This window comes from Gigantopelta aegis, chromosome 14 (assembly GCF_016097555.1).
Source record: "Gigantopelta aegis isolate Gae_Host chromosome 14, Gae_host_genome, whole genome shotgun sequence".
NCBI classification, from domain to species: Eukaryota; Metazoa; Mollusca; class Gastropoda; order Neomphalida; family Peltospiridae; genus Gigantopelta; species Gigantopelta aegis.
The window spans coordinates 47,941,367-47,956,650 of NC_054712.1; the positions used below are offsets into that span (position 1 = coordinate 47,941,367).

General features: G+C 37.7%; 1 protein-coding gene across 6 annotated transcripts in view; it reads left to right on the forward strand.

Annotated features, from left to right (window-relative positions):
- Positions 1–15,284, forward strand: part of LOC121388637 (CD109 antigen-like) — a 135,138-nt gene that overhangs the window by 71,977 nt on the left and 47,877 nt on the right. The window contains exon 19 of one of the 6 annotated variants that reach the window (XM_041520060.1): positions 1,031–1,139. The exons of 3 other annotated variants lie outside the window; for them this stretch is intronic. In XM_041520060.1, coding sequence (XP_041375994.1) covers positions 1,031–1,139 — 109 coding nt within the window. Of the gene's footprint in view, positions 1–1,030; positions 1,140–6,206; positions 6,316–10,974; positions 11,075–15,284 lie in introns of all 6 variants that reach the window. 2 more of the 6 variants (XM_041520061.1, XM_041520064.1) reach the window with 2 other exon arrangements.

Here is a 15,284-nt window from a genome sequence, read left to right on the forward strand (position 1 = left end):
GCCAGGTGCAAAACAGCGAGAAATATGAATGAATGCATAATACAATCCTGCATAATTAAAAAAAAGAAAAATAATTTCCCAAGAAGGACTTCTATATGGATCATAAAATTTGGTACACATAAACTACATACCATTAGCTATAAAATGAGACCAATAATATTATAATATACAATAATGTTAAATATAAATGTGTAAAATCGGAAAATGACGATGGGTCAGACTTTGACGTTTGCTAGTTTTCGGTTACTCTCTGGGTGAAGATGTTTTGTCACATTGTCATAAATTCAGTATGTTTATATCCAGCTGATGTTGAAGCACACTGTCATTGGTCTGCATCTCTCCTGCCTGTTTATCACAGCAAGTTAATGGGTTAACTAGTCTTAGAGGAATTAACCTTGACCACATGGGTTACGTTTATTACCAGTTAGCAGTGGGTGATCTTTTATCCTGTAACCACTGTTTTTATTGGCCAATTACGATAACGGATTAAAGCAAAGTCATAAATGTAAACTAGCAGATTATGACTTTTGACTTCACATGCATGACGTCACATGCATAGATACAGTACAAAATCGCTCATTTGATCTCTAGGTCATCGTACAATGTAGCTGAAATAACAGAAATAGTAACTGTTTTCCTTAATTTTTATGGACTGCAGAATAAAATAATAACTAGTTAATGACATGGGATATCAGCTTTATTCTTTTCAGAATAGAGCTGATATCCTATGTTATAAACTAGTTATTCTCTCTGTAAACCCACATTCTTACAGAAGCATATCATGAGCATTGATAAGCATTGGATATCTTTGCAACAATCTAGTCGTTACCAGGTGGTCACCCATCTAAGTATTAATTAGCCAACTGTACCAATATTTCTTTACTTCGGCACAAGGACTAGTGTTAAAAACATGTTATACCTACCTACCTACCTGTATAGCTACTTAAAGACTAAACATGTTTTTATTCATAGTTAACCCATGTTTAATAACAGGTCATTCGTAATATGCTAAAGAGTTATTGCCCTTTAGGCAAAAGGACTTCTGACAATGACAGATTCGAGTATGATGAAGTCACGTGACCGCCTAATCTACGAAGAATTTATGGAATTGAGTCCTGTGATGGCCGACGGTGCTTTCCGTAAGTTGAATTACATGCATGTGTCAACTCTGAATTGTAGGAGACCATAGCCAGGCTGGGCGGGATGTAGCCCAGTGGTAAAGCTCTCGTCTGTTATGCGGTATGTCTAGGATCGATCCCGGGTGGTGGACCCATTGGGCGATCTCTCATTACAGCCAGTGCACCACGACTGGTATATCAGAGGCTGTGGTGTGTGCTCTCCTTTCTATGGGTTGGGGCATATGAAATGTAGCTGGTTTCCTCTTTAAGACTATATGTCAAAAATTACCAAATTTACCAAATTACCGGTCATATAACCATAATTAAAATCTGTTGAAAAAGTTTGTTAAACTTTGTTTTGTTTAACAAAATGGAAGCAAGAAATGTAGTGACTAATTTACCATCCACTGACAGGATTTGAACTACTGACCCTATGTGTAAGAGATTGTGTGGCACACAGACTGACATAATATAGTACATTCATACTAACATTAACATACCATCTGAAGCATGTTCTATAAGTTCCACTATATAGATAGATTTGTATAGATATGTATCTGTTAAGTTCCACTATATAGATATCTATCATGTGCTGGGGTGTCATCAAACAAATATTCCTTTCCTTTCTTGTAATATAGATCTTTTACACTGTAATATCTAGTGCGGGATGTAGCCCAGTGGTAAAGTGCCCGCTTGATGCGCGGTCGGTCTAGGATCGATCTCCGTCAGTGGACCCATTGGGTTACCGTATTTCTCATTCCAGTCAGTGCTCCACAACTGGTGTAACAAAGGTATGTTTGTAGTAAAGATGTGGGTTCTGGTATTGTCAGTTTAGGGTTGACTATATTTACACCACTAGAGGTTTATTTTGTTTTACTTTTAATGTGTGACAAGAGTTATTGCCCTTTAGGCGGGAGGTCTCCTGTCACTAACGGACACAGATTTGATGCCAGCTCCGCTGGTATTGCACTACATTGAGGAAAAAGAGCAAGAAATATTTTTCTCAAAATCGGTTTCTGATGATGGTAAGTGGATGGAAATGAAAAAGAGACATGATAAAAACCCTTTGTGGCAGTGATTTACAAATTAAATGGGGGAAAAAGGAAAAGGCTGGTGCTTTTGTAATCCGACCTGAAATTAGCCTGTACAGGGCACAGATACCCCCAAACAGAAATCCCTAATACAAATACGATAGTTACATATATAATGAAAATGTTTTTATTAGTAGCAAGTAATCTTTATTATATTACATTACAATAACATATCTGACGTTATTGTTTGAGGAGACTTGTAGTATAGGGATATAAAAAACCAACCAAAAAAACCCAACACGGTTGTACAGGGATGTGAGTTTTTAGCTTTGTATATAATTTTACCTCCCACGTTTCTTTCTTCTTTTTTTTCCCCACTTCTTTTTTTTCTTCTTTTCTTTCTATTTTTTCTTTATTTATTTTTAAAATAATTTTTGGCATCAAATATTTTTCACAAAGCTGTCCTTATTTTTTAAAATCTGAACAGCTGAGAAATGGTGTTTATTTAACCTTTGGACTGCTGGATTAATTTTTGACAAAAATAAATTTTACTCACATATATTCACTTAAATAATTTATTGTATACAGGCTACATCCTGCCTCTAAAATGTGTTGAATGTGTCATTAAATAAACTATTTCTTCCTAATACTATTATAGTCTAAGACTTTACCACCATGGCAATGCCAAACAAATTGTATGCATCACAACTGGTCAAAGGTCGTGGTATGTGCTTTCCTGTCTGTGGGAAAGTGCTTATAAAAGATACTGTGCTGCTAATAAAAAAATGTAGTGTGTTTCCTCTTGATGAATATACATCAGAATTACTAAATGTTTGACATCCACTAGCCGACAATTAATTAATCAATGTGCTCTAGGTAGTACTAGACCAAATATCTTCCAGCTGGGTCAAAGTTCGAGGTTCACCCAAGTTTTGATAGAGAAGTGAACACCACAAGTCCTGTGATTGGTGATAAATGTGAGTGTGTTGTTTCATCTGGGTAAAAAATGTATGTAATTTTATTTCATCTAGTACCACTGTGTCAAGTAGCCTTGTGCTTGCAAGCCTTGAAATAAGCGGCCGGTCACGGTCATTGTCCGGTACAAATTTGTAACTTGTCAGTAACAATGTCGATTGCGCAGGTCATCATGTCCGAAGCTCGCGTTGTAGTAAAAGCCGGCTGTTTTGGAGTCAAATACACTTAATGCACCGATTAAAAAAAATATTGATTACGAATGAAAAAACACAAATGTGTACCAGTGGGATGTTATACCTGTCAAAAAAAGTGCTCAAATTTTGTGTGGAACTAGGGTAGTCATAGACGCTACCCGTTATCTAAGAAATGAGCAGCTTGACCCCCAATTTTTTTCTGATTGACTTTAAAGGAGACCGGACACCAAAAGACATGCAGTGTGTAATGGATTAAGTTAGCGTCAAAGACCGCATTACTCTAACGCCCGGCTTGCTGCGAGGCACCGGTCAGCTGCGCGTCTTAGGTTTGGGGTAAAAACAGAAGTGGGCGGGATTATGCATAGATCTGAACGAAAGCGAGGCAATATGTCATCGGTGAGAGTTACCAAGCAATACCGGTACACGTGTTGATTCTTTGATTGTGCCTTTTAGTCGTCTTTCTTTTCTTTTTTTGTCTCCAGGTTTATCGGAAATTTAATTTACAAGATAATTAGTGTTATTATATACTGTCGACGTAATAATATGATGGTTAACTGCGCAGTGTTTAACTGCAACAGTAACAGCAATGCATCCCAAGAAACGGCCAACATCATGGTTTCGATTTAAAAAAAACCGAAAGTTGTTTTAAAACATGGACGCATTATTGTCGTCGAACGGGCTTTACACCAACTAAATACAGCAGGTTATGGTACATTTACAATGTGAAAATTAAAACAAGTATGTACTTAAGATATACATTAAATAAAGGTATTTCAATTTGTTCACATACGAATATTTAAACTTCACATTTATTTACCTATAATTACCACATTAATTTTCACCGACAGCCCATAACGACTCCATACTAACGTCTCTTGATCTAGTTGGTTTGTTAACCTTATAACCAAACACCTTCAAAACATGAATTATTACGTTAGTTAACAATGTTTATAGTCAGTTCAGTATATTGTCATTAAAATTAAAATGCTAACACTTTGGCAGGAACAACATATGTACTGTGGCCAGAAGGAATTAGTTTTAATGCTAATGTCAATTATTAAAGCATAATAAAATTGTACTTTTCAATGCTTTATGTATGTCATATTAAAAATACTCTACACCAAATAATTATTTTAATACCTACCCTGGGTTTCTGCCAGAGGGTGCGGAGGGTAAACTTACATGTATGTACTAAAAAATCTCAGAAATGAATGTGTATATATATATTATATTTTATTTTTTCGATAGATTATAGTAACATAATTGCTGTTTAAAATTTATAAAAGTGCATGAACTAAAATGTTCAATAAAAAACCCATTTCAAACCTATAACCACCCAATATACTCCAATTTAGTTTTTACAGGCCCGCAGGAACGACTTGGGCACTGACGGACCGGGTATAAACTCTACATCAGATTTTGGTTGCAATGGCAAAAATTAATGTGATAAAGAAAAGCTCACAAGTGGAGGTTTGAAATCATGATTACAAAATCCTAAAGATAAAAGGAACTGGTTCCTAACCTCACCCTCTACATAGTATCTACATTTGTATAGGCCTGTAGGAACGATATTTGAAGTGGGGGGAGGGGGGAGGGGGAATACAGTCTCTAATGAGGGATACAAACTAGATTTTTATCTTTATATCATCTTTATTTATGCAAAATAGTGTAAACTTAAAACATACATTTTCATCATAGAGTGTGTGGTGGAGAACAAGCACCTAGGCCTGCCCAGTTCCTACGGGTCTGTTGTATTTTATATTAATAAATGCAAAGACTACATAATAATATTGTCGATAAGACATATTAGTTGTAAAGTGATTGTCAGTATGTGGCAACAGTATAATATTTTCCAACATTTCTGTGTTTCTGTACCCGGCTGTGGACAGTTTCGGCAGACTGGTAACACATTTTCTTAATAATTAAAAATACACGGTTTAACCAAACACATTAAAACTTGGAGGGTAAGTAGTTAAGAGAACAAAGTTTTTTGTTAAATTATTATATCTTGCTTTGGTGAGGAGGGGACGCTTTTTGCAAATTTGCGAAATCGGCCTATGGAATATCCACTGACGTGTCATATTTACATCTATGCTGAACAAGATTTATGATGAAATATTATTAAATTTTGTGTGCTTTTCTTCTAATTAGGTCCATTTGCTTCAGTTTAGATTAAAAATGTCATAAAAAATTATGTTTAAAAAAATGCTTGTATGCTAGTCTATGACCGTGTGGCTTCCTCGTCTTCGTCGGCAGTTGATTCATCCGAATTTTCGTCTAAGACAACATTTCCAGGATTAGGGACAAAGTCTCTGATAAGTGGTTCAAACTGATACGGTTTGATGCCATTAGCACAAGCTGGACACAATTCTTCGTCACTCGACTCGCTAAGTTCGTCCATGCTGCTTGGTAGTTTCTTCAGTTTTCCTCTCATTGATGACGTCACGGGTCTAGCTCATCAATTGTCGACAGTTTCCGGCAAACATCGGAAATCGGCAAAAGAAAAACCCAACCAAGACTGGCACACTTAACTTAGTCAATAGTTGCGTGTTGTGGTTTATGATGGCAAACAATTCATTATGCCGTATATATGGTTTGGTGTCCGGTCTCCTTTAAGGGTGAGGGGTGGTAGTATTTATATCCGTGGCATTTATGTTGATTGATACGCTGCAGGTAGGAGTTTTAGTCACTGTTGTCTAAGGATTTGATTTAGTAGTATACACCCTATAGATGTATCATTAAACAAAAACAAACTTTAAACTGAACTTTTGTTGGACATCATCGCCACCATTAGTTTCCTACAAGTGCACATAGACATGGCAACAGTCACTGTTTTAAGTGTAGTTGTTTTTCTACGTTCTGTGTATGACAGAGTTATTGCCCTTTAGGTGCGAGGTCTCCTGTTAATGACGGACACAGATGTGAAGTCAGGAGGTAGAAGAAAAATTTATTATAGCATGGCTGGGGGTCGCAATCCACCCCCCAGAGGGCACAATGGTGAGTTTACAGTAGTTCTCCTGAAAATCAAGTTTCTTTTTTCTAATGTTGGACAAAAGATATGTGTTTTTATGCTTCTTCATCTGACTCTTCCTGGTGTGCATGTGTTTAAGACATGTCCTTTTTGGGCTTTCTGCCTGAAAAATATTTGACGGTATGTAATAAAAACAAAACGGACCATAAATGCCTGTACTCATTCCAGCCAGTGCACCACAACTGGTATATCAAAGGACAAGGTATGTACTGTCCTCTTGGTGGGAAAAATGCATAAAAAAGATCAATTACTACTTTTCAAATGAAGCTAGTTTTCTGCCTGTTGGCAACAGGTTTCGACTAAACCAAGTTTAAAAAATAACTGCATTAGACATAAATTAGCTTTCTATATGTAAATTGGTCGTATGATTGCAAAAAGGTGGGGGTAAGCAGCCATAGGTCATCTCTAAACAAACGACAGTGTAAAAAGATAAAAGTGCACCTGTGATTAGCTTCCAGTCGGCATACACAATGAATTTGTTACCAAGTGGAGTGGGATGTAGTCCAGTGGTACGGTGCTCGCCTGTTGTACAGTCAGTCTAGGATGAATGCCCGTTGGTGGCCCATTGAGCTATTTCTTGTTTCAGCCAGTGCACCACGACTGGTTTATCAAAGGCCGTGGTATGTGCTGTCCTGTGTGGGATGGTGCATATAAAAGACCCCTTGCTACAAATGAAAACAATGTAGCAGGTTTCCTCTCTAATCCTATATGTCAGAACTACAAAATGTTTGATGTCCAATAGCCGATGATTAATAAATCAATGTGCTCTAGTGGTGTCATTAAACAGAATAAACTTTTTGTTTCCAAGTGTACCTTTAGGATAGCACAAACTAAAACAGTCACCATGTTTCTTTGATGTTATTATAATAGGTTAACACTGTTACATGGGCTATGGGTAAGAACTTAATTCCTGGAAGGGGACTATAAATACTGTTTCCATGTTGCATGGGCTATGGGTAAGAACTTAATTCCTGGAAGGGGACTACAAATACTGTTTCCATTTAAAAAATAAATAATTCAAGCCTGTGTATATTCAGCAAATCCAATTGTGTTCGAGTATTTTCTTATAAATTTGATGATGTAGCATGTTTACAGTCCTCCGCCTGTTACCGGCCCCGGTCGGACTGCTGGTGCTCCATTGCACCTGCCAGTGCAGCCAGTCCCCCATCCCTTTCCTGTCCTGAGCAGAGGAGCCGGCACTTGTGCCCAGGACAGGCGTGTGCTACAACAGCTTGCTTTGAATATGCACGTTAAACACTGACCTGACCTGTGTTTACAATTGTGCTGATGAGGTTTCTAGTGTCAAATGGAACCTGTTTGTACTATCTTATTTTATTTTTGTCCATGAGCATTAGTTATATCAAAACTGTTATACTTATAAAATATGACATTTATTTTATTTTTTTTAAAAGAAGAAAAAAGCTTGCTCTGTGGTAGAAAAAGAGGTAGGAAACCATGGCCTCAGTAATGTAAGCCTCTCTGCAGTCACTGACAGACAGTTCTGAAGGGAGGATATGACGTCCTCTGTGGCCTCAGTAATGTAAGCCAGTCTGCAGTCACTGACAGACAGTTCTGAAGGGAGGATATGACGTCCTCTGTGGCCTCAGTAATGTCAGCCTGTCTGCAGTCACTGACAGACAGTTCTGAAGGGAGGATATGACGTCCTCTGTGGCCTCAGTAACGTCAGCCTGTCTGCAGTCACTGACAGACAGTTCTGAAGGGAGGATATGACGTCCTCTGTGGCCTCAGTAACGTAAGCCTGTCTGCAGTCACTGACAGACAGTTCTGAAGGGAGGATATGACGTCCTCTGTGGCCTCAGTAATGTCAGCCTGTCTGCAGCCACTGACAGACAGTTCTGAAGGGAGGATATGACGTCCTCTTTGGCCTCAGTAATGTCAGCCTGTCTGCAGTCACTGACAGACAGTTCTGAAGGGAGGATATGACGTCCTCTGTGGCCTCAGTAATGTAAGCCAGTCTGCAGTCACTGACAGACAGTTCTGAAGGGAGGATATGATGTCCTCTGTGGCCTCAGTAACGTAAGCCTGTCTGCAGTCACTGACAGACAGTTCTGAAGGGAGGATATGACGTCCTCTGTGGCCTCAGTAATGTCAGCCTGTCTGCAGCCACTGACAGACAGTTCTGAAGGGAGGATATGACGTCCTCTTTGGCCTCAGTAATGTCAGCCTGTCTGCAGTCACTGACAGACAGTTCTGAAGGGAGGATATGACGTCCTCTGTGGCCTCAGTAATGTAAGCCAGTCTGCAGTCACTGACAGACAGTTCTGAAGGGAGGATATGATGTCCTCTGTGGCCTCAGTAATGTCAACCTGTCTGCAGTCACTGACAGACAGTTCTGAAGGGAGGATATGACGTCCTCTGTGGCCTCAGTAACGTAAGCCTGTCTGCAGTCACTGACAGACAGTTCTGAAGGGAGGATATGACGTCCTCTGTGGCCTCAGTAATGTCAGCCTGTCTGCAGCCACTGACAGACAGTTCTGAAGGGAGGATATGACGTCCTCTTTGGCCTCAGTAATGTCAGCCTGTCTGCAGTCACTGACAGACAGTTCTGAAGGGAGGATATGACGTCCTCTGTGGCCTCAGTAATGTAAGCCAGTCTGCAGTCACTGACAGACAGTTCTGAAGGGAGGATATGATGTCCTCTGTGGCCTCAGTAATGTCAACCTGTCTGCAGTCACTGACAGACAGTTCTGAAGGGAGGATATGACGTCCTCTGTGGCCTCAGTAATGTCAGCCTGTCTGCAGTCACTGACAGACAGTTCTGAAGGGAGGATATGACGTCCTCTGTGGCCTCAGTAATGTCAGCCAGTCTGCAGTCACTGACAGACAGTTCTGAAGGGAGGATATGACGTCCTCTGTGGCCTCAGTAATGTCAACCTGTCTGCAATCACTGACAGACAGTTCTGAAGGGAGAATATGACGTCCTCTGTGGCCTCAGTAATGTCAGCCTGTCTGCAGTCACTGACAGACAGTTCTGAAGGGAGGATATGACGTCCTCTGTGGCCTCAGTAATGTCAACCTGTCTGCAGTCACTGACAGACAGTTCTGAAGGGAGGATATGACGTCCTCTGTGGCCTCAGTAATGTAAGCCAACCTGCAGTGACTGACACATTCAAATTCCTACATTGAAACGTACAAGACAATGGTTAGTAAAAATGACATTATTGTGGGTTGAAGAATCACTATATAGTATTAATGTATGTTTAATGACACCCCAGCGCGCACACACAAATTTGACTATAGGGTTTCAAACAAAGGTAAGTATCAACATAAAAATTCAACAACTGAATCACTGTATAGTTAGTGACTGACAGATGTCGTTTGTGGAATCTCCATATAATTCACAGCTGATGTGGTTTGTGGAATCTCCATATAATTCACAATTGATGTGGTTTGTGGAATCTCCATATAATTCACAACTGATGTGGTTTGTGAAATCTCCATATAATTCTTAACTGATGTGGTTTGAGGAATCTTCATTTTTTAATTCACAACTGATGTGGTTTGTGAAATCTCCATATAATTCACAACTGATGCGGTTTGTGAAATCTCCATATAATTCACAACTGATGTGGTTTGAGGTATCTCTATATAATTCACAACTGATGTGGTTTGAGGTATCTCTATATAATTCACAACTGATGTGGTTTGTGGAATCTCCATATAATTCACAACTGATGTGGTTTGTGGAATCTCCATATAATTCACAACTGATGTGGTTTGTGGAATCTCCATAGATTCAGTGTCTGATACAAATATGATTAGATAAATCTCCATACAGACAGTTAGTGATTGACATAGATGTGGTCTGTCGGGTAGGATTTTATTGTTCGTGTCTTTCATCTTTTACTTCACAATTATTCACATCTAGCCTTGGGTCTCTGGGTTGCTTGTAGAAGACATGTGAGAATCTGAGTTACAATATGAGTGTGAATGTTGTGTCTGGCCATACCAGCACATTTACCTGTTTTATGCTTCATACCCAATCAACGTTATTGCTATGACACACCACAGTGTATACATATAGATGTAAACTACACACTGACAGGTTCTTTACTAACCTTAGCACAAGACTCGCTGTTTTTTAATGCTTATTATATTGGTTTTATTCTTGAAGACTGATCCGGTTATTAGGCAGTGTAAAATATTTCTGGCTGTCACAGCTTTTCTTAATGTTAAATCATAACATATTACTTTATAATACCTGGCTTAAATCTGGACTGGTGCTTATAAACCTTTCATAGTCTAGACTAAAGACTGGAACAGAGTCTGAGGTTTCAACATCATGGATGTGCTACACAAACCGTATGAATATGACATCATTAGATATTGGAGTCTAGACTCTAAAATGTTTATAAGCCTAGGCCCTGATATACTTCATCCTGGTTTTTGAAGTAGCTCGCGATACATTGTATGTGAAAGAGCAGAGATACCGGTACATACATTGGGATATAGAGTCAGTGGTGTTAATCATATCTCCAATCCACACAGGTTTTGTTTATTAATTTACTCACCATTTTCATGCAAGTGATCCATGGCAATAGATAGTTGTTATATAATACAGAGCAGAACGTTTCCCTATGTGTGACGGAGTTATTGCCCTTTAGGCTAGAGGTCTCCTCTCAATGACAGACGCAGGCTTGAAGCAGTATGAACAACACCTATTGTGGAGAAATGATGTTATGTTCAAGAATGTACAAGATGATGGTAAGTCGGAATTAATCAAGTTCATTTACAGGGATGTGGTTCGTTGTTTTCAGACTGAATGATTTTCACCATGTCAGTCGGTACCGAGCAACTGGTACATCAATGGTCATGGGATGTAATGTCCTGTCTGTCTGTGCATATAGAAGGTACATGTGTACGTTGCTTAGAGAACAGTTTCATTCACACAACACTAGCACAAATCTGGTTTTGGCTTGTTATAGCCAATTCACCACGACTGGTATATAAAGGGTGATGGTAGGTGCTTTCCTGTATGTGGGATGGTGAGTATAAAAGATCTTTTGCTACTACTGAAAAAAGTAGGTTGTTTCTCTAAGGCTCTATGTCAAAATTACCACATTTTTGACATTCAGTGGTTGATGATTAAGAAATCAAGTTGCTCTATTGGTTTCATTAAACAAAACAAATATGGTTTTGCATAACCTGTTTTTCATTCTGAATAAACCAGTGCATTTCACTATCAAACATTTGGTAAAATGAAAGTGTTCAGAAAATAATTTACAGCATATGAGGAATATAAATCTATTTGGCTTTTAACGTCATCAAAGTACTTGTCACTGGAGACATTGAATACTGGTATGCATGTGCCAGCTACAGCCTACCACCTATCATCACGTGTTAAGACGACAGCATTGTCAAAGAGGTGTTAGCTGCCTATGTCCCTGTTGTATCTGAAGTTGATGCAAAGATTTTCGAGGAAAATGATGAGACATCCGATCTTCCACTGTCACCAATAACCAGAGCTGTTGATGTAAGTCCTTGCAATTGGAGAATTAAAATTTTTGGCTCTGCAGTTTTGATGTCACGACCCAATGCGTGACAAATGTTATTACTAGACTGTGAATTAGGTTGTTGGATTTTTTATTTGTCCTTCCACAAATCATTTGGTGTAAGTGTATTTTGTTATTAAAACTTTTTTATAAATTCATGTTTGTTAAAAATAAAATTTAGGTTCTCCTAACATTCACAGTGATTTTATTTCCACAATTTGTAGAAATTTTTAAAGTAAGGCAGGAAATGTTTTATTTAACGACGCACTCAACACATTTTATTTATGGTATGTGGCGTTGGACATATGGTTATGGACCACACAGATATTGAGAGAGGAAACCCACTGTCACTACTTCATGGGCTACTCTTTTCCATTAGCAGCAAGGGATCTTTTGTATGCACCATCCCACAGAAAGGATAGTACATACCACAGCCTTTGTTACACCAGTTGTGAAGCACTGGCTGGAACGAGAAATAAGCCAATGGGCCCACCGACGGGATTCGATCCCAGATCGATCGTGCATCAGGCAAGTGCTGTATCACTGATCTACATCCCGCCCGCCCCTTTGTTCAGAATCTGCACAGCAGTGGTACGATTCATTGGTTGATTGATAAATAGAATCACTTTGTTCAGAACCTGCACAGCAGTGGTACGATTCATTGGTTGATTGATAAATAGAATCACTTTGTTCAGAACCTGCACAGCAGTGGTACGATTCATTGGTTGATTGATAAATAGAATCACTTTGTTCAGAACCTGCACAGCAGTGGTACGATTCATTGGTTGATTGATAAATAGAATCACTTTGTTCAGAACCTGCACAGCAGTGGTACGATTCATTGGTTGATTGATAAATAGAATCACTTTGTTCAGAACCTGCACAGCAGTGGTACGATTCATTGGTTGATTGATAAATAAATTGATTTTTTCCATAACATAACAATTTTCATAGAGTTAAATTAATTTTAAAATGTTTGATTCGATAAAAATACATTTATAAATCATATATATATATATATATATATATATATATATATATATGCACATTTTCTATTGGTACCTTTATTTACTTAACATTTGAGTCGATATTTGGTTAACTCGATATTTTTATGATCGACACAACAGCACTTGACTAGTTCACAACTGATGTGGTTTGACAAATCTCCATATAATTCACAACTGATGAATGTTTAATGACACCCCAGCACATACAAAAAACAAATAAACTATAGGGTGTCAAACAAAGGTAAGTCTGTGAATTAATAACTTGACAATAAGTATCAACATAAAACTTCAACACCTGAATCTCTGTATAGTTTGTTAGTGACTGACAGATGTCGTTTGTGGAATCTTCGTTTAATTCACAACTGATGTGGTTTGTGGAATCTCCATATATTTTGACAACTGGTGTGGTTTGTGAAATCTCCATATAATTCACAACTGATGTGGTTTGTAGAATCTCCATATGTTTTAACAACTGATATTATTTGTGAAATCTCCACATAATTCACAACTGATGTGGTTTGTGAAATCTCCATGTAATTCACAACTGATGTGGTTTGTAAAATCTCCATATTATTCACAACTGATGTTGTTTGTGAAATCTCCATGTAATTCAAAACTGATGTGGTTTGCGAAATCTCCATATTATTCACAACTGATGTTTGTGAAATCTCCATGTAATTCACAACTGATGTTTGTGAAATCTCCATATTATTCACAAGGATGTGGTTTGAGGAATCTCCATATGTTTTAACAACTATGTTGTTTGTGAAATCTCCACATAATTCACAACTGATATTGTTTCTGGAATCTCCATATAATTCACAACTGATGTTGTTTGTGAAATCTCCATGTAATTCACAACTGATGATTGTAAAATCTCCATATTATTCACAACTGATGTGGTTTGCGAAATCTCCATATTATTCACAACTGATGTTTGTGAAATCTCCATGTAATTCACAACTGATGTTTGTGAAATCTCCATGTAATTCACAACTGATGTTTGTGAAATCTCCATATTATTCACAAGGATGTGGTTTGAGGAATCTCCATATGTTTTAACAACTATGTTGTTTGTGAAATCTCCACATAATTCACAACTGATATTGTTTCTGGAATCTCCATATAATTCACAACTGATGTTGTTTGTGAAATCTCCATGTAATTCACAACTGATGATTGTAAAATCTCCATATTATTCACAACTGATGTTGTTTGTGAAATCTCCATGTAATTCACAACTGATGTGGTTTGTAGAATCTCCATATTATTCACAACTGATGTTGTTTGTGAAATCTCCATATTATTCACAACTGATGTTGTTTGTGAAATCTCCATGTAATTCACAACTGATGCTGTTTGTAAAATCTCCATGTAATTCACAACTGATGTGGTTTGTAGAATCTCTATACGTTTTAACAATTGATGTGGTTTGTAGAATCTCCATACGTTTTAACAACTGATGTGGTTTGTGGAATCTCCATGTAATTCACAACTGATGTTGTTTGTAAAATCTCCATGTAATTCACAACTGATGTGGTTTGTAGAATCTCCATACGTTTTAACAACTGATGTTGTTTATAGAATCTCCATACGTTTTAACAACTGATGTGGTTTGTGGAATCTCCATGTAATTCACAACTGATGTTGTTTGTGAAATCTCCATATAATTTACAACTGATGTTGTTTGTGAAATCTCCATGTAATTCACAACTGATGTGGTTTGTGAAATCTCCATATAATTCACAACTGATGTGGTTTGTGAAATCTCCATATAATTCACAACCGATGTGGTATGTGGAATCTCCATAGATTCTGTGGCTGATACAAATATCATTAGAGAAATCTCCATACATACAAAAACAAATCTTACACCAAAACGACAGATAACATCTATGTCAATCATAGATGTTATCTGTCGTTTTGGTGTAAGATTTGTTTTTGTTTTTGTTGTCTTTCATCTTTGACTTCTCAATTATTGACATCTAGCCTCGGTTCCTGGCTTCCTTGTAAAAGGCATCTTGTGAGGATGTGATTTAAAAATGAGTATGAATGTTGTACTTTACATACTAACTCATTTACTCTTCAATTTTGTCTATACTTCATATCCGTTCAAGGTTATTGCTATGACACACCACAGTGTATAAATATAGATGTAAACTATACAGATTCTTTACTAATCTTAGTACAAGACCCGCTGTTTTTTAATGCTTATTATATTGGTCTTATTCTTAAATACACCGACACTCAGGAGTGTAAAATATATTTGGCTGTTAAGGCTTTTCTTAATGTTAACATGTCATCCATGTTTTTGAAGCAGCTGACAGTATATTGTATGAGAAACAGAAGAGATACATACATCGGGATATAGAGTCAGTGACGTTAATCATATCTCCAATCCACACAGGTTTTGTT